General features: G+C 50.6%; 1 protein-coding gene across 3 annotated transcripts in view; it reads left to right on the top strand.

Moving 5' to 3' along the window:
* Vti1a (vesicle transport through interaction with t-SNAREs 1A) overlaps positions 1–3,973 on the top strand; it is a 348,099-nt gene extending 344,126 nt beyond the window's left edge. The window contains exon 9 of one of the 3 annotated variants that reach the window (XM_071610911.1): positions 588–3,973. In XM_071610911.1, coding sequence (XP_071467012.1) covers positions 588–734 — 147 coding nt within the window. In that variant the 3' untranslated portion in view covers positions 735–3,973. The remainder of the gene's footprint in view (positions 1–587) is intronic. The other 2 variants (XM_027930092.3, XM_027930093.3) reach the window with 2 other exon arrangements.
* The last annotated feature ends 23,287 nt before the right edge of the window (positions 3,974–27,260 follow it).

Here is a 27,260-nt window from a genome sequence, read left to right as displayed (position 1 = left end):
GCGCGATCCACGGTGACAGGTGCCTGTTTCACAGCCTCAGCTGCCGGTTTCACAGCCTCAGCTGCAAGTTTGACACTTGCTTCTTAATCCTGTCCTTTCTTGCTAAGTCTCTCTTTTCCTTTTCCCCAGGTATTTTTGCACAGGTAAGTGCCTTACTGACATATGTTTCCTTGGAATCTCTTCCTTTCAAGAGAAACAGTGCAAAAAAAATGAGGCTTGTCTCACATTTTAAATTAAAAAGAGAAGCTCACCTGGGGCCCTTGATCACTTAAAGAGACTACATGGTTCTCGGAGCCTAGAAAGCCATTTGATTCGCGTTAACTTTGCCGTGTTTCTCAGAGTGCCGTGTGACAAGCGCTCTGGAGCTGTTCCTAGAACCAAAGCCGCCTTGTCTCTCTCTGTCCTCTCTCTCTCTCTCTCTCTCTCTCTCTCTCTCTCTCACACACACACACACACACACACACACACACACACACAGCCCCTGACCTGCGAGGCTGCGGTTTCATTAGCCAACTTGGTCTTTGACTGATGGTTGTCGGAATGCCCTTCATTCATCTGCCACGTTGTTTTTCTTTTCTTTCTCCCAGAATCATCCAGAACCGCATCCTGCTCGTCCTCCTGGGAATCATCGTGGTCGTCACCATCCTGACAGCGGTCACTTTTTTTGTCCGAGGACACTGATGTATCAGCTCTCCCTTGATAAACAGCAACCGAGGCTTGTTCTGAGTAATTAAGACAAAATGGTCACATGAATCATTCTTTTGCGCTGACAGGCCCTGGGTGACCCTCTCTCTCCCTCACCACTGTTCAGCTAAAGTGCAAAGAGTGTAAAAATATTTTCTATTCCTGTTTGCATGTGGGTTGGTTTCCTTTTCTAGATTTGTCTTCACCCAGATTTGCTTTTATAGGCAAAGGTGAATGTTTATTTGCCTTTGGGTAATGTCATCTGTTGTCCAAAATAGCCTTGGTGACATTCTTCCTTACCCTGCGGACATGTGAGGGGTCATGGTTTGGAAGAGGGCATGATGAGTCAGTCACGAGAGTTTCTGTCTGTCACGTATCTCTTGTCACCAAAAAGTCCTTCTATGATGTCCAAGGATAAAAATGCAAAGAAAACCAGGGGCCAGGGCCAGGGCCCAGCTCCTGCAAGCCAGCCCTGTCCCTTCTCAGGCTTAATAAATACAGTCAACCTGCCTGAGCGCTTTTATTGCAAAGGAAGGTATTTAATGTCACTTGTACAGGAAATTGACTTAGCACTTTCCCTGTTTTTCTATTGCATAATTTTTTTAACCCAAGAATATTTTTGCTGAACCTGCCCAATATCCACTTTTCTCAACTTTGGTTACTAGCCACAAGAAATATTTCCCTGCCTTCCCCAAATCACACTTACCCCCAGAATTTGCTGGCAAAAGGAACCCTGGCACAGTATTTAATGGTGACCTCATCTTCCCTGACCCGTGTAAGCATCTCTGTATCCTTTCAGTTTTAATATCTGCTCTGCCAAAAGCAGCCCTCAAACATGCAAAAGGTCTGACAAGGTTCTCTCCACATCCATTCCAGTATGTAAAGAGAACATGAATATTTCAGTAAGAGCAAGAACATGACTGTCGGTGTGAAATTTCCAATGTGGTTATAAATCTGGGGGAGTCCTATAGGAGGATCCACTAGAAATAAACTTTGTGGAAAATGTTCACTAACCTCCTTTCAAAGAATGAGGGATTGCGGAGAGTTACAAAAGGACCACTTGGGTTTTTTACCAACAAATGTTAGTAAAGCCTTTCCTGAATTCACTGTATGCCAACCTCCAACATGCTCTGTGATTTTTCTTTCTCTCTGAGGTAACCGGGAATTGCGTTCAAAATGAGTTTATTTGTGATCGAGCTTAAAAGTTGCCCAAGCTGAGGTCATTTTCCCCCTAGTCATAAAGCAAAATGTGTTTTTCTTAAGACTTCATAGGCACTTATGGGGTCCCTACTATCTTTTGAATATAATTGGACGCTTTGAATCCTCGAAAAGCAAACCTGTTCTCCTCATAAAACATGCTAACCGCCTGTGCTCGTGGATCAAGATCATCCGAAGGCGGCACTTGATATTTTTCCCCAATTCGGAAGAGAGCTATTAGTTGGAGAGGAAATGCAGACTTCACAACCCACCAGAGGAATCGTATTTATCAAAACGGGCCAGGGCCTGCATGTGTTCGGATAAATCATTTAGTATTGTGTAAATAAAGCTGCAGCCTCCATGTCAGGGATGGGATGGGATTTTGGCTGAGCAAAGTAGGACAGCAAAGGAGCAGGAAGCTGTGCTGCTGTTCCTGTCAGTTCAAGGGACCCATCTCAGGGAGGATCTCTCATCCTGACATCCCAATTCTGGATGTTCCCAACACATGGAAGAAACTATTGAGAGCAAGGAAACACAACCCCTTCTCATTCTGGAACAGGGATCATTGGGAAGTGCACGGACCCTTTGGTGACTCCACTTGACCTTAGTGAAGGGCGTGACCTGTCTGAGCTGCGCCTCCGCCCCCACCCTTCACACTCCTTGCACCCTGGCCACAGCCACCTAGCGAGCAAGATTGAGCTGATGACCTCTACTCGCTGGCTCCTAGGTATTTCACTGAATCCCTGTGTTCCTGTTGAAGCAGATGAGAAAGAAGGAGCTCATTCCCTGCTCACTTCTCAATGTTTTTTCCCTACCATGTCCTATGTCTGTGATTTTGCCCCAGATCAATCTTGGGATTGATATGAACAGAGAACCCTCGACCTATTAGCTCCACCAAACCCCCTCCAGAGCAACCACCTAGACCAGGCCAGCGAGCGCTTGGTGAGGAAGCTGGTGAAGGTCCCTTGTGCCCATTCTTGGCCCTCCTGGATGCTGCAAGGGAGACTCAAAGGGCCCCAAGGGAGGCCAGGTGCATGCCCTCCCTCCTGCTGCACTGGGGAAGGAAGACAGTCCACACGTTTGAAGCAGGTCCTGGGTCTATGGAAGGTTCTAGGCACCTAATATGTAGACTGTGATTGTTGAATATTCCCAAAGTTGGCAGCCTTTGTTAAAAATGATGCTTGACGGGAGGGTGGAGGGGAGATGAAGATGAAGGCGTGGAGGAGGAAGAAGAGAAGGAAGCCCTGGCCATATAAAATTCATGCAGACTAAACAGTTTCCCTGGCAGAATAAATAAAGCGGATGCTACCCTGCTCCAGAATCAAAAGCAATTTAATTAAAGTCTCTTAAGTTGTAAAGAGTTTTAAATGTTCCGTGTTGAAGGCGAAAGCCTACAAATGCAGCCGGCTGACGTCAGCGGCCGGGCCTGGGCTGGGAGGCCATTTGCTATTCTGTTTCAGGCAGGCTGGATTGTCTTATTTTGGAACCAGCTTGGTGGGGGGTTTGCTTTGCTACTGCTTCTGAGCCCTGAGCTTCAAAGGCTGAAATTAATGGTGAACAAAATTGTGCGGCTCTGGCCGTCCCATGCGGGGCAGGCCCATTGAGGGTTATCATTAAGTAAAGAAATAAAGAGGGGGAAAAAGGCTGCCTGTTCCAAAAACCTCATCAGATAATGACCTCGGTGATTGGGTTTTCATTACCAAACAGCAACCAGAGATTACCAACCCGTGGAAGAAGGGAGGGGGGGGAAGAAAGAAAGGAAAAGCCACTGTCTTTCTCTCCCTCTCTCTCTCCTTTTTTTTTTTTTCCCTGCACATCTTTTCTTTAAAACTGTCAGATCATTTCAGTATTTCAAATCCGAGGAAAACAGCCTGCCTGCTGCTGTATTTGAAGTTGTAATGGTGTCAAAAAGTCACGACTGACTGACAGCCGTCAGTCCCAGAGGGGCTCATTAAATCATAAAAACTTGACAAGGAAATAATTGCGCATCGCCAGCAACTTGGCGCCTGTTTAGACGTTTTTATTTTCTTTCATTATTAGTCCCCACATTACGTTCATTAACAAATTGCATTAAACAACTGTTAAGGGCTAATGATTTGTTTATCGCTTTTTTTATTATTATTATTTAAACATTAGCTGTGTCATGTGGTACCTCAGCAGCCTCTTGCCATCATCTGACTGAATATTTTTCCACTCCGAGCTCTGGGTACTGTTGGAATATGAAATAGATTATTCATTACTCTCCTCTTTGCCACTGATTTGGTTTCATGTAGCGTCTTCCACAGAGAAAGATGAAAACTTGTCAAAAATAGGTTATATCTTATTCGAAGGGGCAACAATAGCGGCAGGTCCAGGCACACTTTAATATTTAATTAAGGTTGATGTTAACCCCCTTTAAATGACTTTAGCTGTAAGTTATATTTAAATGCAGAAGAGAAAAATAATTGTTCTTAATTTGCAACCTGGTCAGCAGGCATTCTTCATGGAGTTAGCTGGAAATTTAGAGTAGAATTTTTAAATAATGAAATTTCCCATCATAAATATTTATGGCGGTTTGTCTACGTAGTTGAGAATTAACTACAAGCGATGATTTCCTTGTCTCTTTGGTGTGCACTGCTAGCCTAGCGGGCCACTCTGTGCTTGGGAGCCAGCGTGGCTTTCTTGGGAGAAACGTGTGCTTGGAGGGGAAGTCCAGCACCAAGGATGGCCGGCTGGTTGTGGCCAGCGCCAGTTTCAAAAGAACTGCTGTGAGTCCCGAGTCCGTGGGCCACTTGCCTTCCCCTTTAGCTGAGTGTGTGGTTGGAGGACTGTGGCCTACAGTGAGACCGAGTAGAGCGGTCTTACAGGAGGACTTGTGTGTGTTCCGTGGCCCGCGCAGTGAGGCCGTGGTGGGGAGTCCTGGCGCCTCTGTCTAGTCAACCCGAGCTCATTACAAACACTGCTTCCCTAACAGGCACGGGAGCAGCACTTTGCAGGGATTGACCTTCCACCCTTTTTTCTTTCTGTGACTCACCCTTGCTGAACTGATTGGCTCTTCCATGGGCTGTGAGCTTGAGGGCCCAGAAGGGACAAAGCTCCATCACGGTCTCCGAAGCAGAAGGCAGTGGCAATTCTTCGTGCCGTAACTGCTAGCTTCCATGAGTTGACATCAAGCACAGAGCCAGTCGCAGAGGCCTGGTCCATGGGCACTTCAGGGTAGACTGCTCTGCTCGGGATCAGGGAATGCCTTTTCCCCATCCTATTTCTGATCACACTCTCCATCCCCAGAACCCTTAGGTGACTACATGAGGGGTGCGTGTTCCTGCTCAGTACAGCATCTCAGCACCACTCACCTGAGGACAGAGAGTCCTGCAGGAGCCCTGGGCCAGCCCAGCAGGCAGCAGCCAGGCGAGGCCTGATCTCTACAGAGACAGAAAGGGTGGACTTGCTGGGGTCTGGAGCACCTGGAAGCTCCATTTTAGTCCAGACCAATTAACCGCATGATGACCCACCTCCCTCAGGATGACCTCCACACTTTAGTAGAAACCGTTCTTCCAGAAGACAGGAGGCTCTCTGGTGAGCAGTCCCCAGTGACATAGACAGGGAAGTGCTGTGGAAAGACACTGAGAAGCTACCAGCTCCCTTGGGATCCAAGGTCAGTGGCAATGGGAACTTTGCAGAGCCAGTTTACCAGGGACGGGTAGGGCAAAACCAAGATGGCAGGACAAATGGGGTGAGACCAGAGGGTACCAGGGGGTAGAAGGTGGCTGTAGGCTCATCCCAGTGAAGAGCCCAGAGGGAGGGGCCCAGGCAGGTTGGCCTCACCTTGTTGCACCTGAGCCCATCAGTGCCTTCCTGAGAAGAAGCCAGAGAAGGGGAATGACAGGGTCCCCACCCAGGTCACACACCACCCCTGTCTGCAGCTGCAGGAGCTCCTGAAGAGCTGTGGGGAAAGCACTTCCTCTTCCTGAATCGCCTCTTACTCCTGCTACATAAATAACGAAGGCAGCCCAGCGAGAGGGGGAGATGCGGGAAGCAGAGCTCTGGACTCTGATTCTGTGAACCCGTGCCCCCTCCTTCCCTCCATCCAAACAAGGCCCTTTGGCGTGAATAACAGCTCAGCGGCTCCGCAGCCGTATTGATCGGCTGGTGCCTGGGCTTTTCCTGGGGCCAGGACTGCTGGAGCCAGCCGCCCGGCCCCTCCCCGCCCCCTGCAGGTGTGCTCAGGAGGGGACAGCACCGGGAAGGTGGGGGTGGGGGGAGCCAGGCCCTGCTCTGGCTCAGCACGGCTTCATTGCCGCAACTTTTTTGTTTTTAACTTATTTTGGCAGGAAAGGTACCCAAGTTAGAAATGTTTTTTCATGACGAGGCCCCACGGAGTTGAGAATGAACACAACCTCCGGCTGCAGTTTCTCTCCAGAAGATTCTGCCAAGGACCCAGGCCACAGAGGCATGGTTAGCTGACACTTCCAGGGGCCCTTCTGGGCACTCAGCTTTGGACTAAGCCCTTGGGCCTATCGTGCTGCAATTCCCAGTTATTTTCCCTGCCCTTCACAATCAGGAGGGAGAGGGCCAAGCAAGTGGTGCAGCCATCACCTGGGGGGCTGGGGGACTGTTGCTGAATTCAGTGGAGAAGTGCCTGCCATGGCCCATGACCAGCAGAGACTGCATCCTGCCACCCCATTCCCTAACTAATACTGACCCTGCCCTCTCTGCATCTCTTCTGGACACAGGAAGTCATCAAGGCCTTAGCCCCTTGAGGGACACAGTCGTGAGGTCAGCAGGCCCCAGCACAGTGACACCTGAAATCTCACCCCTAAAGATCCATTCCTCTGGTTTCCAGTTTTTTTTGTTTTGTTTTGTTTTTAGTACAGGGGATTGAACTCAGGGGCACTCAACCACTGAGCCACATCCCCAGACCTATTTTGTATTTTTTTTAAAGACAGGGTCTCACAGAGTTGCTTAGCACCTCGCCGTTGCTGAGGCCGACTTTGAACTCACAATTCTCTCGTCTCAGCCCCCCAAGCTGCTGGGATTACAGGCGTGCACCACTGAGCCCAGCTTAGTTTCTGGCTTTTAATGCTAGAGAAATGCAGGTTCATTTTTCCCTGGGCGGCTCCCATCCCACCAGCTGCAGATTTCTTTGGGTGAAACATCTGACCCTTCCTTGGGAGCTGATTATGAGTTTGGGGAAGGGGGGACCCACCACCTGAGGGAGCACTTGGTGGTTTCTGGGAGAAGCATCCTTGCTCCCTGGGACGAGCTCCCTGGAGGTTTCTGGGTCTCAGCGGCCTTAGGTAATGGAGGGTCACCGGGACCTTGCACTACAGGTCCACGTACCCCTGATCAGGCCCAGTTATTAAGGACTGTGCTGTGCCCAGGGCTGCATTTGGACAATCACAGGGTCAGAAAATGGGCTCTGCCAAGCAGCAGAGGTCCCCTGGGCAGGTCCCACCACAGTGTCCTTGTGGAGCAGGGTTGGGGGCAGGCAGGGAGGTCAGAGTGGAGATAGGCAGGTAACCCTGGGTCCTGCACATCATTCCCACTGAGCTGTTCCAGCCTTGTCGGGCCCCAGCCCTGCTGAGAGTGGGAAGCCCAAGGTCACTGTGCTACATAAATTGGCATTTGGGAAAGGCCCCAAACGGATTTTTTTATGCCCTGAACAGACCCTCCCACACTGTTCCCTCAAGTGTCTTGGTACAGGGGACATCCTGGTGAACAGAACCTCTCTCTGCTCTCTGCATCTCCTCTCATTCACCCCACCCCTCCTGGCTCCCACTTCCTCTGCATTTCTAAAAGGGGAAGGCATTAGAGTGAGGAGAACCAGGTGGCTTTAGTGAGCTCACCACAGTCCCTGATAAGACTTCGAAATCATCAGACCTTTCCCTAGTGGAGGAAAGGTGTATTCAGATTTATTCATCCAGTCAATAAATATTTACTGAGCATCTACTATGTTCCAGGCCCCAAGGACACACAACGAAGAAATTAAATAGGAAGTCAGAGGCTCGCTGCACTGGGGTGCGGAAGTCAGAAAGCCTTTTCACTCCTGGTGTCCTGACTTGCTTTCTGATCTTGGACAGGTCACTCTCGGTCTCAAAATCAGGTTGAGAGACCCTGCTTCTGCTGCCCTCCACAGCTGCCCCTGAGGTCAATACAAAGCCCTTTCCAGACACAGTGCTCAGTGTCCCTTTCTCTTTGCATTTCCCAGGACTGCCTTTGCAAAAGAGGATATGAATAGGGATGATAGCAGTGACGGTGGCCGTGAGTACATAGGTTCTCATCAGCACTGGCCCACACTCAGGACTGGCCCACGAGATGCCGAGGAACAGGGCTTTTTTTTTTTTTTTCTTCTCCTTCTTGTTAAATGATAAAGGTCTGACTTGGCGGGCAATCAGAAGCCCAAAATATCATAAAAGGGAAAAAAGTTGCCGAGTGGCTAAGAGGTGCACCACGGGAGTGTCGCGCGGGGCGCAGCCGGCAAGGTGGATGCTGAGCAGCAAGCAGCGAGCAGGGAGGAAATGCAGCCAGAGACATTTTCAAAGGCTTTTCTCTCCTTCTTCTCCTCCCTGGTCCCCATACCAAAAGGGGAAATTGAAGCCAAATTCAGATCTGGGTGTGGGGCTGGTTTGTCCCACACACACCCTCCCCCAAGACGGTAGAGAAACTTTGATGTCTGAGCACGTGGCTTGGGAGCAGGGAGGAGCTGGGCATCCCAGCCATGCAGCCGCGTGCTGCAGTCTCCGCTGGGCCTGTCTGAACCCCAGTGTGAGAGATGAGGCCCACGGGGCTGGCTGCAGCAGGGTTCTGAAATGGGGAAATGATCCCCGTCTTCCCAGCCACCCTGACAACAGTTCTCACGTGGGAGGAGCGCAAATGCACAGAACCCGGCGCAGGCAGGCACCAGGGGTCGGGTTGGTCAACTTACTTGTTTTCAGATAGAAAAATGGGCTCAGGGAGGGAACGAGGCTTGCCAAAGACCTCTCAGCAAATCGGTGACTCAGCCACCAGTGGACTCCAGGCCTTCAGCTCCAGGAAGCTTCTTCCCTCCCGCGCCCATTCTCCCAGCAACCCCAGGTCAGGGCACCCACCCTTCTCAGGCTTACAAGGGCCACAGGGCTGGTGGCCTGGGTAGTGCTGGCTTCTGCACCCCTGGTGCTGAAGTTCCCAACAGCCACGGGGAAGCTCAGCTCCATCCCTGTCCGCCGTGGCTCCTTTCCCCCTGAATGTCAAGTCCTTGAGGGAGCAAGGGATGCCCTGGGTCTCTCCTTGGCTGAGCTCCCAGGTTCATCCTGGGAAAACATTTCTTGTGATATCTTCTCAGCCACCATCGCTAGCTCTCTACTCCCCCAGGAGATGCTGTGAGAAATGATTAAGTAATAAACACCCCCACCCACCCCAACACTGAGCCCCTGGGGACTCCCAGAGACTCTGGGCCACCTATGCTAAGGGGATGCTGCTTTAGAACTGTGGAGCCCTGAGAAGACTCTCGGCCCCTGGTGGTTGTGGCCGAAGATGACTTCACCCAGGAGTAGCTTGGCAGAGAGTCTCATGAGGCCTTGGTCTTTGCCAAAACAAGTCAGCCTCAGGTCCCAGGTCTCTGACATGTGGACTCTGCAGGTCACACCCTGCTCTGGGCCAGTTTCCCCTCCCACAAATGGGAAAGCTAGACTGGAAAGACTCCCAGGAAGGTAGGTCTCTGCCAGGTCCCCATCATCCATGGTAGAAGAAAAAAGGGGAAGTTCCTGACCCAGTGGGGACGGAAGGATCCACACAGCAGCCTCTGGTGTGCAAACCCCTCCAGAAGATGAGGAAACCTGACATGCTGAGCTTCTGTGTGGTCTTGGATGTAGGACTGGTGTCACAGCTGTGTGATCAGTGCAGTCACATGACCCGTGCTCAGAGGGGCCCTTTCTGAGCTTGGGGGTTAATGTTCTGCAGTCCCATCCAAAAATTCCTAATAATTTTGTCTTTGTAATTGTGCTTGTAAGTGATGTCCAGTGGGACAGTGGACCAGGAAACGGGGACTTGAAGCCTCCTACCATCTCACTTCTGGGGTCCCGGTCTCAGTGTCTCATTTTTCTGCTCCCTGAAGCCCCAGTGCTGCTCAGCCTCTGTCTTCCTGCGCCTGCCCAGCAACTGTTTCCAACAGGCACAGAGAGGGTGAAAGATCAAGTCAGGCATGCACAGCCCTGGGATCTTGGAGTGAGGCACTGTGGCCGCTGTCACCACCCTAGCTGTCACTGTCATGGCACATTCAACAGGATGACCAGATGGAAGTGAGCCAGTGTGTCCTCAGAGTCCCTGTGGATTGCCCATCTGAGGTGGGTTGGGCAGGGGTCTTGTGAAAGGGGCAGATGCTAGGTTCAACCTCCTGCCCTAGGTGTGGGGTACAACATGTTGGTCCAGAGATGGGCAGGAAAGAATCAGCAACCGGGCTCAAATGCTATGCATGCCCAAATTAGCTCAGCCCCTGTGAGGGCCTGCAGTCCCCCTGGAAGGCTCTTCATGGACCCCATTCGCCAGCTCCATGCCTGAGAGGACCCACTTTCCTGGGTCTAGCATGTTTCTTCTGGCCAGCCCCTGGCACCCTCTGGAGACAGCGTGCAACTCCATCAGGTGTTAAATATTCCAAGATTTCCACTTCAAACTGGCATTGCACAATGTAAAGATGAGCGGTAAGAGTCATGCTAATAACTTAAAATTTTAACTTAGAGCTTTAACAAGCAAATTAAAAACACCATGACATTTGGGGCTGGGGATGTGGCTCAAGCGGTAGCGCACTCGCCTGGCATGCGTGCGGCCCGGGTTCGATCCTCAGCACCACATACAAACAAAGATGTTGTGTCTGCCGAAAATTGAAAAATAAATATTTAAAAAAAAAAAAAAAAAACACCATGACGAGTCTAAAGAGCCCAGGGAAAAGCAGGAAGGCGCTGAGGTTCTTGCTGTTTTACAGGAGGCCCCACATTTTCATTTTGCAGCGTGTCCCACAAATTACATAGCCAGTCCTTCCTGGATGAGTCACTTTCCCTCTTGGGCATACATTTCCCTATCAGTAGGCCTGACCCTTATGTTGTCCTTGTCCCTTCCTTGCTCCTGGGCACATTAGGAACATGCTCATGGAAAGACCCATGGAAGAGATCGGGGAAGTAGTCTATGGGGCCAGTCCGCCGCCTTGGAGTCACCAGGCCTCTCTCCGTTTTCCTTTTTGTGCTGGTATTAGTGCATTATAGTTAGACACAATAGTTGGGTTAAGGCCCTTTTTCTTAAAAGGAGATCTGGACTGGAATCCAGAGAAAGTTCAGCCTGCTCATGAAGATCCAGCCACCGTTGTTGATAAGTCAGTCTCTACCCGAGGTGTTCCCCCTGGAAAATATGTTCTAAAACTGAGGCCCCCGTCTCTTCAGGTACCTCAGAATAGAGGTATGAAGCACTCAGAGATTCAATTTAACTCAGAAATCCAAGTGAGTTATGAAATCAAGTCCTCATCTGGTCCAAAAACTGAGGCCTTACAATTCGCAAACCCCATCCTTGATCTCGACACCCATCCATTCAGTTTCCAGATGATGTCAGGATGTTGGAGCTCGATCCAAGGTTGCCAACATGAAAGAGGCTGGGTGCCGGCCAGGTGTGTGTTGGCAGGTGTCATCCGCTTGGGAGTGGTGCAGGTTGATTCCACTTCCACTTCCCAGAAGAACGTGTCCCCATTGTGGAGCTGTTTTCTAAGCTATCATTCATTAGGGTTTCAAGGCAGCTTTCAGTCCGCTTCATGTGACACTCAAGGATGCAACTGCCCAAGGGTTAAATGGGTCTGAAGTAGCATCGTGTCATTCTGCAGAAAGTTCTGCTGCTTTATGGAATAAGTGAATGAGTCAGTGTAGACCAAGTTGCCTCCAGTGGAGTCCAAATACGGCATTACCTACTCAGCAGTGTCATTACAGGATCAGGAAAAATTCAGTGATCCCTATTTGGTTTCTCTGGCTCTTCCCCAATATCAGATGGTCAGTCTCTCTCTTTTTCCCTCCCTCTCTCTCTCTATCTCTCCCTCCCCCCCCCTTCTCCCTCCTTCTGTCTCTCGTTAATGTGTTGGGGTTTTTATCTTATTTCCCATATTACATTTTGCGTAATATCTCCTAACTCCAGCTCAGCTTCCTAAAGATAATTCATTAGGCTTGAGAGCTGCTCCAGCGTGGGATTAGAACCCGTGTAGGACACAGTCACGTTAAACTGAGATCCGCTAATTAATCGCTCTTCTCTGTGTAACTGGTGATAGCGCTTCTTCCCCAGGGAATTGCAATTTCATGGTTCCTAATGATGCTGCGATTACATTATCTGGACCGCTTAGGCCGGGGGTGTCAGGAGCCGTGCCCAGAGCCTGTCGCAGGGATGGGAGAAATCACTCCGCAAACCCAGGGGGTGGAAGGAGGGAAGCTGGAATTTCTGTTGCTGGTTTTCATTAATGTGCGCCTCTTGCTCACATCTCGCTCAGACATTAGCCTCGAGTTCCATTGTCTCTCAGCTCCACAATGCCTTTTGCCCCAGAACCCTCACATTTTTTCTAGTATTCCCAGGGAGATTGTTTGTAAAAATCTATTTATTTGCTATATTCCACAAAGTAATTTATTTCAGCATTTATTTTCATTAGATTTCTTGGAAATGTGGTTCTACATGTTATTAGTACAAGTAATACATTTTGATGGTTGTTTCCTGAACTACCTTGTATTATTGGATCAGTTAAATAAAATGCCTAACTCCAAAGTCTGCTGAGCCCATCTTTTGCATTTGAATTATTTATCTTACTTCCATTCCCTTTCTAAACCAAGGGTAGTTATAAATCTTCAGTTCACTGTTCTGCCACAGTTTCTCTACTGTGAATGGAGACATTGTCACTTCTTTAAATAACAAAACTCTGAAGGATCATGTTCAAGGTTTTGTTTTGTTCTCTTTATGAGACAAGGTCTCATGATGTTGCCCTGGCAGCCCTCAATATCTAGCACTCAAGCAATCCTCCTGCCTCAGTTTCCCACACCAGCCAAGATTGGTTTTGAATACAGGTTTTGTTGTTTGTTTTCTGTTAACTGTCCAGAGAGATGGCACTGCATGTCCAGAGAGAAGACAGACTGGCTTTGAGCTCCGAGTCTCTCTCTGGTGAGGTTGGATCATCTACCTACCAGTCTCCTCCCTGAAGCTCAGTTTCCTTGGCTGCAGAGAAAATATCACTCAACCCAAAGACCAATAGAAAGGTTCCATGAGGAAGCCCAGGGTGAGCCCCACCGAGCATGTGCTAACCTATCCCCATCACATGCATTGTGACTGAGTCTGTTGATCACAACATGGCAGCACACATTGTCAGAGGGAGGCATTGATGTTTAGGAAGGTTTTGAATGACGTTCTGAAAAGATTTCTCATGATGATGGGCTTCATATATCTCAAGGATGTACAAATAGGCACAAAATTCTCATTTATTCATTTAAAATATACATTCTAAGAATTTCTTTTTTTAAGAGAGAGAGAGAATTTTTTAATATTTATTTTTTAGTTTTCAGTAGACACAACATCTTTATTTGTATGTTGTGCTGAGGATTGAACCCAGCGCTACGTGCATGCCAGGCAAGCGCGCTACCGCTTGAGCCACATCCCAGCCCCTAAGAATTTCTTTTTAATATTTATTTTTTAGTTGTAGTTGGACACAATACCTTTACTTTATTTGTTTATTTTTATGTGGTGCTGAGGATCCAACCCAGGGCCTCGCACGCACTAGGCGAGCACTCTACCTCTGAGCCACAACCGCAGCCCCTCTAAGAATGCTTTTAAACTATTTTTTACACTAAATGTCACATGTGGCATCAGGGATCAGGAGGCAATGGGGAACCACAGGAGAGAATCCCTGCCCTTCCCAATGCTCAAGGCTGCAGAGAAAGGCCCAGAAGTCACCTGGCACTTAACGGCCCCAGGAGTTCAGAGTCCTGGGTGGGCGGGGGGGGGGGAGTTGCTCTGAGTGTTTGGACTGGTGTTGGCCTTCTCCGTGCCAAACCTATGGCACCCTGAAGGACGTTCTAGGACCACTTGAAACATTTTAAACAATCTGTCGTTTGAGAAAATGGAGACTATGAGAAATGATAAATGCTATGATATAATGTTTTCCAAGTGAATTTATATTAGCCTCCACCGAAATTTGGAAAACGAGATGTGTAAGAGTATCTACTGGGTCTGCACACAGCACTCGACTTAGTATGGGACCTGACCCCAGCATAACTGAGTGGTCTCAGCGTAATCCACTACCGTAGTGATGATGGGTGCTGTGGCCTTAGGCTCTAGACCAGGAGTCGTATGAGAAAGCCCACCAGTGAATAAAAACGGCGTCTTGTGTCCCCAGCCCACTGCCAAGTGAAAGGAAAGCACAGAAGGAGCAACTTTCCTGCACTCCCCCCAGGAACAGGTGGGGTCCTAGCCCACTCTGCTCCATTCCCACCACTCACCTAGTCCACACCTGGGCCACTGAAGAGCCTTTTCACCGGGTCCCCAGGTACACTCAGCAGGTTGTCCAAGCTCACAATAGCCAGGGTGACAAATTGAAAATAAAAGTCAGATCATAGAAACTTCTGGTTCAAAATCCTTTGACTTGGCTTAACCCTTCTAATTGGATTTCCTTCCACAACCTCCCAGCACCCCACCATAGCCTGACACACCTGTCCCAGTCTCCAGACCCAGACCCCTCACCTCCTTTCCTTCCCTAACACTCCAAGCTCTTTTCCACCCCAGAATCTCTACCTGGAAGATTCACACCCTTTTCCTCTCCCTGGCTGACTCTTGCTGGTCCTTCCTGTCTCGGGTTGAATGACACCATGAGGAAAGCCTCACGGAAGCCCTCCCCCAACCTCAGGAAGACCCACCTGATTCTTTGTCAGCCTTCGATTTTTCTTATCACAGCACATACTAACGCGTTCACCCGGGTATTCATTTTTTGCTCTGTGTACTTGAGATTGAATCCAGGAGTACTCTACTTCTGAACTACATCCACAGCCTTTTGAATTTTATTCAGAAACAGGGTCTCCCTAAATTGCAGTCTGACCTTAAACTTGCAATCCTGCTGCCTCAGCCTCCCAAGTAGCTGGGATACAAGCCAGTGCCACCATGCCCAGCTCATATGCATTTTTTAATATGGACACTTTTCATAAATAGGTGAACAAACGAGCAAATAAATGTGCGACTACTTCTGTCTTTCCAGTCAACTTGCTCAGCCAAAATTTCACCACCAGGAGGTTCTGCATTGATTATTATTTATTCCCACCCAATGAGGGAGGCACATGGGCTGCCCCATCCTCCTGGGCAAGAGGAAGGGTGGTGAAGAGGTGCTGAGCCATGGGCACACCTGCACGGTGACCCTGGCACTTGGTGCATCTCACCTGTTTGTGGCCAGACTGCCGCCTTGGATGATATGGTTCTCTCCAGGAGTCTCTTTTTACCCATCTTATTTGGCCACCAAGACATTCCCCCTTTTAAGAGGGAGCAGAACAACTTCCCAGGGCTCACCTCGTTTGAATGCACAGCACAATGAATTTGTACCCACCGAGCTCCAGCGCTGATATTTCAAAACCTACACTACACTAAACGTGAAACTTTTGTTCAAATTTCAAGGATTTTGATAGCCCAAGTGAATAGACACTGCCTATTGATTTTTCCCTTACAATGACTCTTGGATAACCTATTTTCTCATTTATTTTTAAAGACAGCTCATGAGATTTCATAGCAATTCTGCCCAACCTCCTAATATCAAAATCCCTCCTTGACCCTGAAAATTGTAATTCTGCTATAGATCACAGCTGCTGAATATTACCTTTTACTAAGCTGGTTAAATAAAATATGTCCAAATCACTAGATCCCACAAGCCGTGGCCTGCAAGTCTAATGATCCAGGGGCTGAGGTTCCTGCCGCTGCCCGCTCACCGGCCCAGCGCTCTCGCTGGCCAACACCGAAGTGTGGGAATCGAGAATATCGGCTCAGGTTTGGAATTTAAGGAGGAGGAGAGAAAAAGGATAGCTCGGCTGGTCTTCAATGATTTTCTTGTAAAACTTTTACAAGGGGAGACTTAGGCCGTTTGATGTGTTCTAGACAATCAAATGCCCGCCGAGTCTGCGGCCGAGTGGCTGGGGTTTTCTCCCTAGTGGAGGAGGGGGCGTGTTTGATGTAGGGCAAGTTCAAAACCCCAAAAGCCTTGCCCGCTGGTAGGTCAGATTACAGTCACAGACCTGGAAAGGACCTCCACCGGGGGAAGCGGAATTCTGCCACCAGCCGCCAGGGCCTCTTGGTTCGCCTCTGGTTTGGGTTTGGCTGGAGAGGACCTGGATGGAATTTAGAAGTAGGGGCGCCTACGCTGCCTGAGCCCAGGTGACCCCTGCATTCCGGCGGTGCCTGTGCCCCATTCGGTTCACCAAAAGCCTGGCTGCCATCTGCCCACCTGCTGAGCGGCCCGGGGGGGGGGGGGGGGGGGGGGGGTTCAGCCAGGCCCCTCTCGCCTTCTCTCATTCTCAGAATGAAGGACAACACTAACCTGAAATTCCAGGGGAATTTTTAATATTTTTAAAGCCAAAGCTTAGGTCAGAAGCCATGACCTCTGACTTTTAGGTGGTCCTCTTCGCTATCCTGGGTGGGTAGTGTCCCAAGCCCTCACTCATTACGGTGAGTAGTCTGAAACAGCACGACTCAGTGGAAATGTGGGTCCCCACGCAGTGGTCACTGGAGCCCATTCTCAACTCAAGAGACCCTAGGCTCTTCTGTGGGACTGTGGAACTCTGCAGCTCTGCTGTCCCCCTCCCAGGCCCACTGCCTCCCACACAGGACGGAGAGCGGGGCGTTGGCAGGTGATGGGTCCCTGCAACAGATGCAGAAATCTGCTGACATCGGCACCAGTTGAGCCTGCGTAAGCATGAAAAGCTCAGGAAGACCAGAGCCCTCCTTCAGTCTGTCAGGGGGTCAAACCCTTAGGCAGCAGGAGACCACTTCGTTCCCTGCTCCTGACAGACTTGCTCACTGGGCCCGGCTCTCTTCAGTCCTCAGAATCCCCTCCACCCAGCATTCCCTGTGGCCTCTCCTCCTCAGGCAGGGCTGACTTGGGGGACTGGGGGTGACATCCACTCTCCACCCAGCCTCCCCGTCCCTGCTGCCCAGTTCCACTCCCAGGAGCTGCTTCTGCTCCCCCGAGAGCCACCCACATCCCAGATCCCCAAGGCGTCTCCTAGACCACTATTGTCCTCTCGGTCTCACCAGCCACTTCAGAGTATGGTAGAGGAGTCAGTGGGAGGCCCGAGAATGGAGACCTCTGCGTTCTGGCCCCAGCTCTGCTTCTGAGCCCGCAGGATGCACTGGACACGGTGCCTTCCTTCACGTGGATGAATGACGCAGGCTCAAGGGGAATCTCAACTCCTTCAGATGAGGTTCCTTTGCAATCATTGCTCTCTGAACCACTGAGCCATCTGTGTCCCCCAAGGGCAGGAATCACGCCTGAGGCTGCCTTCCATCTCTCCTGGGGACAAGTGCTGGGGCAGAGGACTCCAAACCTGTGGTGCCTTGTTTAGTCGCTGTGATGCTGATCTTCGTCTCCCAAGGAATCACAGTGACTCCAAGGGAAGCACTGTCCCAAAGGGCCAACTCCACCTCCGCCCCCTGCAAGGGGCTTTGACTCACTGGACAACTTAGGCCCCTGAGCCAGTGAGCGGTGGGAGCCGAGGTCCTGCACTGAAGCTGAGGCTGAGACCCATGAGCCTGCCAGAGTCTCCTCAACAGCCAATGGAGCCTCAGCAGATGGGAGAGCCCCGCAGCCGAGCTCCCCGCCCCCGTTAGCCTTGCTCATGTACCCAGTCTGGGCTGCAGTGAGAGACAGAATCTCCCTGGTGCTCTTTGCTGGGAAGCTGGGTGGTAGGAAGCTCTTGCTAAATGGGAGCATCTCTCACAGTTCTCCCAGGGACAGCCACCTACGAATGCCCCGCTCTTCTGGCCTCCAAACTTTCCAAGTGACCCACAGGGCCTGATCCCTCCATCCAAGTGAGCAGCTTCGTCCCCCGAGCCACCACTGCGCCAGCCAGGACTATCAAGGAGGGCGAGCAGTTCATGGCTTGAGGGAGTTGAGAGCATCCAAAGCAGTAACCGAATGAGGTCAGATAATTAGGTCCAAATTCTGACCCTCCAATGGGATGCTTCCCCAAACCAGCACGGACTCCATCCCCAGCCCTGAGCAACTCGTGGTTGGCCCCAGGCCAGGCAGCCTCCCTGGGAGCAAAGGCAAGGCTGGGGAGGCAGGCTCGGCCCAGGACACAGTGCCACCTGCCTCTGGGGAGAACACAAACCTCAGGGCAATAAATTTCAGCTCTTGTTACCGTCTCCATGCTGGGCCCTCCATTCTGGTCCATGCCTCCCTCTTGATCTTCCTCTTCCCGCTGACAACAAGGTATGGTTGGCATTCAGCTGGGGATTTGAAACCAGGGGAGCTCGTCCCTCCCTTCAGGCTGGACTCGCTGCCTGGCTCTCCAGGGCCTCATGGAGCTGGGCGTTTGGTGAGTTCCAGGAGGCCAGCTCCCGAAATCGGAAGGGGCCTGCATTGCTGAACCAAAATAGCAAACGTGCAACATGAGTCTCTTCAGGGGCCCTCAGCCGGCTGGCAGCTTCCGGTGGGTGCTCAACACAGGCCAGCCCGTGGAAGCAAACCGAGTGGCCCTCGCTGCCACTTGAGAGAGCCCTTCTATGTACATGCCTGCACTGTCCCCTAGCTACATTGGTTCATCCAACTGAAAGTGGACTTTAGCTATCTGTAGTAAATATATATATATATATATATATATATATATATATATATATACACACACATATATATATATATTTTTTTTTTTTTGCACATCCGGTTCAAATAAACCAAGCTGGTACCTAGGGCCCCTGCACTTCCTGACCAGCAGAAATGTCCTCTGGGGTTTGCTGTCCCTGGATCTCCCAGGACAAAAGAGACCTCCCAGACCCAAGAGGACCCCCTTGGCATGGGTGGCAGCCACACCCACTCCCACCTGTGAGGCCAGAATGCAGAGTTCAGATGTCGCTTCTCTTCCCTGGTGGCGCCCGATTGATTACTTGTCAGTTTCCAAAATGTTTTCATCTCTGAAAGAAACAGTGCATGGAAAAGCAGTTCTGAAAGAGGAATTAAGAGCCTGTTAGACACGGGCCCTGGGTCAGGGTAGGTGGCCCGTCTGGGGGGCCTTGGAGGAGGCATGCTGGGAGTTTTTTTAAGTCAGCCCTCTCCCCTGCAGTTCCTGCGTAATGAAGCTGGTGAACAAGCCCCTTAGAGAGCCCACGTGCTCCAAAGTAGTACCAAGTGTCCCCTTACTGTAAACGGCCTTTTATTTTTAAACTAATGCTATATTTGGAAAGCAGTAATCCTGGGGAAATGATACTGGGACTAATGGGGAACATATTACCTTTCATGTGTTTTTTCATGTTTAAGGTTTCTTTGTTATTATCCGAGTAGCGAGGCTCGGCACACACTCTTGGGCAAAAAATCAAAATAAGCCTTAAAGCAATAATATTTTAATAAGCATCAAATGTCTTCAATGAGATAAAAGTATTATATGGTGTTTTGATATTGGGCTTTAGTTAAAACCTCATTAAAAAAAGAAAATTTCTCAGATGTATTGGGGGTGGGGGAAGGGCACGATGTGTTTTTAAATTCAGGTGGAGAAAAAGTTCCAGTGCGGGTCAATTATGCTAATTAAATGCCACAAACGACTGAAATTGCTAGCAAATGGACTTCTTATTTGTTGCTTTCACTGTTTCCCATTGATCAAAAACAGCAGCTGATGACATTGGAGCTGCAAAGGCTGAAGCCCACTCCCAGTAAACCTCAGAAGTGGGCCACCAATCACAGCCCTCAGGTGGGAGAAGGAAGCTGTCCTCTGGCCTGGCCTGTGCGGGCCCTGTCCTCTTCTCCAGTGAGGTTTTGGTAGCCCGGGCTGCTGGCCACCTCCCCGAAACTCGCAGTGTGGCTTCATCAGTGAAGGCCTGGTCTTGTTCCCAGCTAGGAAGCTCTGAGGGGCCCAAGTTACGAAATGAAACCCAGTCTTCGATTTCTTCACTCACAACCAGAAACCCAGCTGGAATTGTGTGGGTTCTTTGGTACTGAAACGGAAAGCTTTGAAGATTCTGCATTTGGTTATAGAAAATGAGGAAACCGAGGCTCAGAGAGGGGAAGTGACCTGCCCAAAGACACCCAGCCAGCTCACTGCAGAGCCAAGAATAGAAGGGCAATCTCCTGATTCCTCTCTTGTTCTCTCTCACGCCTCACGTGCCTCACATGCTCCCCTCCCGGATATCCTAGAAGAGAACTCCGGCCTTCCTCCTTCTGCCCCCACGGCCAGCTCTTCACAACTTTCTGTTGTAACTAAGGCAGCTTCAGGACTGGAGTCAGATTGCAGGTGGTATGGCTCAAACTCCCCTCTTCATCTGGTTGGCTAAAAATGGAGTCAGGGCTGGGGACGTAGCTCAGTTGGTCGAGTGCTTGCCTCGCATGCACAAGGCCCTGGGTTCAATCCCTAGCACCACAAAAATTAAAAAATAGGAGTCGAATTTCAGCTATGAAATGAAATGTTGTTGATGTGTGTAGAGGGGACATGGAGGGGAGAGAACGCCACCCTGCTGACTTCGTCCCCTCGGTTAAAGGGGACACCACACTTGTAGCTGCTATCAGTTGCTACCTCCACGCGGGTGGATGGTCTCATAAAAGTTGCTGTGGGAGGGAAAGAGACCAAGAACTGGGCGAAGGGGCGACTGAAGACATCACAAAGACACCTCTCCATTTCTGTCCCACTAAGGTGGGTCCCGAAGGCCTCAAGCCCTGTGCTTCCTCAGCTGCCTGGTTTCCGGGTGGTGTTGGAGGGGACTGTCCTCCACAACCTGAATCAGAGCTGCAGCTGACTCAGAGTCCGCCCTGGGCCTCAGGAACCTGGGGTTCTGCTCCTGGCTCTGTCCTAGCCTAGCCATGTGACACTGAGAAGTTGCTGTCCCCACTAGGCCTGTTTGCTGATCTGCAAAAGGAGAGGTTTTGCCTGGAAGGGTGAGGGCAGGAGGGCTCCCCAGGAGCAATTGCTAGTCTTGGGGACATAGGGCAACCCTGTTCCTAGACACATTCAGATAATTCCCTGCCATAGATTATGCTGAACTCGCATTTGGGGGCTTTGGAGGAACTTGCAGGTGTTTTGTCTTTGAAGCAGTCGGGGCAAGTCAACCATCCAAATTTGGGGTGCTCCAGTGTAGTCATGGAATAAACCATCTGAGGGTGGCGGTGGAGAGCGGAAGGGAGGGAGCACCTTGGATGGTGGGTGCGGGGTGTGGAGAGCCCATCTAGCTGGGGACAAGGGTTTGGCCTGCATCATCCCATTAATTCTCAAAGTGGAACTCCCCTTCCCCGATTTCATACAGGGAAACTAAGGCCAGGACCCGGGAGTCCTGCCGCTCTGAGGAACAAGCCTTGCAGATGCCAAGCCCGGGCACGGGGCTGAACATCGCGGTCAGGGGGCTGGACCAGCCTAGAGTGGGTAGCGACAGACCTCTAGAGGGCTGGGGCAAACCCCATGAGAGCCCCTCTGTGCCCTGCCATTCCACTCCCAGGTCTAGCAGGAAGGGGTGAAGCTCAAGCCCAGGGAGCCGTTGGGACAGGACTGCAGGCCTCCTGGTAGCTGCCAGGAGCCATAGAGATCTGGGACAGAGCCTTCTGCCCTGACAGGTCATGCTGCCCAACCAGGACATGCTGCCTGCTAGGAAGCAAATCGAGTTATTGAAAAAAAAATGCTTATAAACAGCACAGTGTTATGTCACACATGTTGTAGAAATTACAGCTGAGAACAACCTGGTATCCAGATTTTTCTTCCCTGACTAATGGGTATTTAGTGTGTCCGATATTGTGTGGGGGACACTTGGGAATTCCCCCTTCACAGTAACAGGGCAGGAGGGGAGGTGGACAGGAAGGGAGGAGCCCAGAGACCATTCTCATTGCGCTTGCCCGTGGGTATCAGGTGACATCATGTTAAAAGGGACTCCCAGGGCAGAATGAGGGCACAGGGCCATGCTGGGGGACAGGCAGGGCAGAGGAGGGCAGGCCTCGGGTCCTGGGCCGCTCCCTGCACACAGGGATCCGGAGCCATGGAAGCATGTTGAGCCAGAGACAGGCAGATCTGGGGGCCGTCCCCACTGGGCCTCTCACTGGTTAGGGCTTCAGACAAGTTCCTTCAAACCCTGAGCCTTACTTTGGCATCTCTGGCACATGGACCATGGGAATGCAGATTTTGAGGGTTGCACCAGGGGCCGCAAGGACAGGCGACCTGTTCACCTTGTATCTGACCTGTGGTTGCTTTGGGAACATGTTATTGAGAGCGCCCCAACTTCTCAGCTAATGGCTACTTGCTGAGTCACTACCCAGCTCACCCCACAGAAGCTCAGCAGGTCACCTTGTCCCTGGCTCATGGGTCAGGGAAGAAGCAGGAGCACCGTCTCAGAGGAGGAGCAGCAGCCACAGGAGGGCAGGTCCAGATTACTCATGAGTGCCTACCAGGGGCCAAATCAGAGTCACAGGTAGGCTCTTGGGGATGAGCCCACATGCCCCTTCTTCCCCAGAGGGTAACCTGAGATCAGGGCCCAACTGCTGGCTGGGCAGACCCAGGAATCTTCCCATCATGCCGTGGGCACTGTTTTGTGGATGGGGACCATGTCGTCATCCTCTTGGCTGGGAAGGGGGAGAGCGGCAGGGATGGGCCTGGAAGTGAGAGGCTGCCTGGCATGGATGAGGCCAGCCTAGCTTCTCCAACCCAGTCCAGCTGAGGCGCTCAGGCCAAATGACTTGACTTCCTCGGGCTTCCGTTGCCTCATCTGCCAAATGGGCTGCCCTGGGGATTGCACGCTGAGGCCGAGTACACCAGCGACAGTGGCCAGACCTGGTGTAAGAACAGATCTTTGACCCAAGTCCTGCAGCAAACTTCTATCTCAACAAACAGCCAGGAAGCCAGTCTGCTGGCCGACTTCCGGGAGACCAGTCTGCCATGGTCAGTGACAATCCAGGAAACCAAACAACAACTTCTGGAAGAATTGGCTCAAAATAGCCAGGACTTGATGAATAACTGACTACCTTGATTAATAACTGATTGACGAATAACTGACAGCTTCCCAAATCCGGCCACTACTTCCAACCCAGGGCAACCAGAAAAAGCCAGATATGGGTGCATAACCAACCGGGTGGGATGCCTGCTTCTGGCCAGCCCACCCACAGCTCCCAGGCCAGCACCTCCACTGTCACCTGAGGCTCCCTTCCCCCACTGCGGAGCTTCCCCTCCTCCTCCTGTGACAAGCTCAGAGTGAACAGCCTCTGCTCCTGGCAGTCATTGGAGTCTTCGTTTATGTTCACAGCTCAGGGGGTGAGAAGCTCCCTGTCTCCCAGAGCTCCCAGTTCATTCTAGTGAGGTCATGTGCCTCCATCCTGCCCACTGACGGACCCCCTGGGCAGCCTGCTTGCCCACGAGTGTCTGACCCCTGAGTGGTCAGCCAGGTAGAGGTGCCCTGAGAACTGGATGTTCTGGGGACACCTGGACCCCTGAGGAACTTTATTTCCTGGGTGTGGCATGGGGGAGGGGCCTAGCTTCGTCTTGAGTTCAGATCCCAGCCCCGCACTGGCTTTGGGGGCCATGGGCAGCAGTTGTCTGATTGGCTAGTAGAGATGACTGAAGGAGCTAATTTGGGTTAGATGCCTGGCATCTAGGAAAGGTGCCTGAAACAGGAACTGGCAGCCAGTTGTGGTGACACAGGAGTGTGTGCCCTCCTCAGCCAGCACCACCTCAAGCTGCCAAAGGCTCAGAAAACAGTTAGGGCGGATGTGCTGTGGCTCTTCAGCAGCATGATCTTCACCTTAGCTTTCCTAGGAGACAGGAGATGTAAACTGGGGGACTCAGGGACCCGTGGCTATGACCCTGTCCCCCAGAAGGCTCCCACCTGATTGGAAGCAAGGGTTACTACCCCAGGGGCTGACAGGGTAGATGACATTCCGCCAGAAGGTGTGGTTCCCAAAGATGCTAGTGAAGCGTTTCATGTAAGACGGCTGCACTGGGGTGTTCTGTACCAGAACCCAACTGCTGTTCACCCACACTAGAGAGAAAGCCGGCAAAGACGTCATCTCTATCCTTTAACAGGAGCAAAGCGCCGAGTCCAGAGAAACCACATTAATGTGGGCTTTCAGGCATTTGGAGAAAAGGAGGTGAGACTTGACAGAGAAGAGGGGCCTCTGATGCCACACCTCCAACATGGCACCTGCAATGGGCCTGGGCCATGTGACTGCCCAGCAGAGCCCTCTAGAGGACCCTCTAGCTGCCAGAGATCAGAGAAAGCAGGCATTTGGTCTCCAGATGCCCACGTAGACCTAGGAAGGCAGTGCGGAGGTGATTCTGGTGGTGCCCACAGCAGCCACAGCCACTTCTAAGGCAGCAGCACCAGCAGGGGTTCCGGACCCCATAGTGGGGCAGTGGGAGTGGGCCCCCAGGCTCGGAAGCATCCACTGTCCAGAGCACAGCTCCCAAGCGTAGTTCCCTGCCATCCTGGCAATCCTGTCACTCCCCAATAGTCTCCCAGTCCCTCCTCCTCCCCATCAGTGCCTTGCCACCAGGAAGCTGATCTGATGCAGCCCACAAGGCCCATGGAAACAAGGGATGATTACAGTAAGGAAAAAAACAACACAGTTGATTTCAATTTCATGACATGTTTCTCAATAATTGGATACAGAAACAAGGACTTAAGATGAACGGGCTGTTACCAGATGGAGAGAAGTGATGGGGTTTCCATCGTAGAGCTGAGAAGAGGGCATTGGAGCCAGGTGTGGTGGTGCACACCAGTAATCCCAGTTACTCTGGAGGTTAGGGCAGGAGGATCACAAGTTCAAGGCCAGCCTGGCAACTTAGCAAGATGCTGTCTCAAAATAAAAAGGGCTGGGGACGCAGCTCAGTGGTAGAACACCCGAGTTCCATCCCCAATACTGAAAAAAAAAATAGTGCAATGTGGTTTTCAGAGTCTCGGGTTTTCATGAGACCTGCCCTCTCTGCATCCCCCACTCACATTTTATCACCCCACTCACCTCAGTCTCCCTTTATGACCAGGTGTCTATCATCTCACACTGAAGCAGTCAGCTTGCTATGGGACACATTTCAGCATGGCTGTGCCTCACAAGCTCACTTGAATTCCCTTATTTGAGACCCTGGGTCCATGTCAGCTGGCCTGGCTTCTAGCCCCAGCTCTGGAACTAACTAAAATAATTCTTCTCTCTAGGCCTCAGTTTTTCCCACTTTAAAAAAAAAAATGGAAAGAACCAACTTGTTTCTGTACAAAGGTCCTCCCAGTTCCAAATTCTATGATGCCATTATTCTGATTCTTTGGAAATCCGTCCCTAGGTGGACCACAGAAGTAACATAAGAAACAGGAAGAGCCGGCTAGGGTTGTGGCTCAGTGGTAGAGCACTCGCCTAGCTAGTGTGAGGCCCTAGGTTCAATTCTCAGCACTGCATAAAAATAAATAAATAAAACAAAGGTATTATGTCCAACTACAACTAAAAAATAAATATATTTTTTAAAAAAGAAAAACAAGAAGAGCAAAAACAAACCACCTTTCCTGTTCAGCAAGGTGGGAGATATCCATTTTGCAGCTAAGTTCATTCCCTGCCTTCCTGTAGCCATCAGGACAGCTGGTCATGAAAACAGAAGCCATTCTAGGTGTTTCAGGTAGGAAGGGTTCCAGAAGATCCAGAGAATTGGACACTTGAATGACTGCTTAGGACAGCTGGGAGAGCAAGGTTCAGGCCAGCAGCCACCAGAGGCAGGTGATTTATAGTTCAGGTGGATGCTGCAGAGGACCCATAATCTCAGCAATCACTGCAGCCACCAACCTCAGCCGCCAAGGCACCACAACATGCAATTTTCAAAGGCTTGAATTTTGCCCAGGCACTGAGCTGCCTGGGTTCTCTTCCTCCACCTCCCAGTTTTCTCAGCAATGCTTCTTATTGGCAGAATCTTGCTTGGAGCTGTACAGGGAAAGGGATTCTGGGAAATGTAGTTTCAGTCTTCTCCCCTAAGCTATAGTCTGTATAAGCATGCAGCCGCAGTGCCAAGGGACAACAGACAATCAATCAGCAGGCCACAAACCAGGAAGAACAAGGAGATTTCATCTTAAGGACCAGCTCTTAATTAACTAACAATGATTGCCTAAAAATAATTTTGAGACTGTTTAGATCCAGCAGGGAAAAGTGCCGCAATTGATTAGTAATGCCTGTCCTGGGTATGGAATAAGAGTGGGGAATGGTATGCAATAAATTTGTTCTGGTGCCCTAAGCTGATGATTAAAGTGATTGCTATTTGCATTTGTTCCTTTTGCCCCTGAGTCAAGTGTGTAAGTTGTAATCATTCATAGGTGGAGTATTCATGGGTATTATCCCTACAAGTCTTGAGCTGAGAAAGCACCCCAAAAGTGGAACAGCTGGTGAGAAGCAGGGAAAAGACATTGGGGAGACTGCAGGGTCTCCAGCCTCTCCTGGTACCATGCTCTTCACAATCCATCTATTCACATTCCTCAAGGTCGTCTCATGATCATCTCTTTCACAACCATCACCATGGTTCCTTGCCTTTCACCTCATTTCACTTCTAAGTTCCTAGGGCCGTCTCTGCCAGGCCACAGCACATGATCTTGGAGAAACCTTCCACCCCTTCTCCATGAATTACTTCCCCTTTCTGGACCTCAGTTTCCTCATTGGCATAATGGGGAGTTGGGTTAGATCTGTGGTTTGAAGCTGTATATTGTGGAGCTCTGGGGTGTTTGGAGAGGGAAGGTGAGAGAATACCAAGGCAGGGGTTCTGGGAGGCCCCACGTTATCTGTTTAAGATATTGTGTTCCTGCTTAAGATGTCACTTGTTCTGCTTCTACAAAAATAAATATAGACAAACCCCTGACTCGGGGATGATCCGACTTCCAATTTTTTCAGCTTCACAATGATGCAAAAGTGATACATATTCAGGAGTAACTCTGCTTTCACTTTTGATGTTTTTTCCCCAGGATAGCAATATGCAGTATGAAAGCTGAGCACAGTAGCACATGCCTGTAGTCCCAGTGACTTGAGGGGTTGAGGCAGGAAGATCATGTGAGCCCAGGAATTCAAGGTCAGCCTGGGCCACATATCAAAAAAAAAATAAAAATAAAAATAAAAACATGCAGTACAACACAACACTGGAGAGTGACAGAAGCCCCACCTCCCAGTCAGCCACGTGATCCCGTGATCCTGAGGGTAAACAACTGAAACTCTACAAGGTACTGCAGGGCTAAGCTCGAATGTTTGGTAAGTTGGCAGT

This window comes from Marmota flaviventris, chromosome 4 (assembly GCF_047511675.1).
Source record: "Marmota flaviventris isolate mMarFla1 chromosome 4, mMarFla1.hap1, whole genome shotgun sequence".
Taxonomy (NCBI): Eukaryota; Metazoa; Chordata; class Mammalia; order Rodentia; family Sciuridae; genus Marmota; species Marmota flaviventris.
The sequence above is the reverse complement of the archived record's forward strand: the minus strand, read 5'-3'. Positions and strand labels throughout refer to the sequence as shown.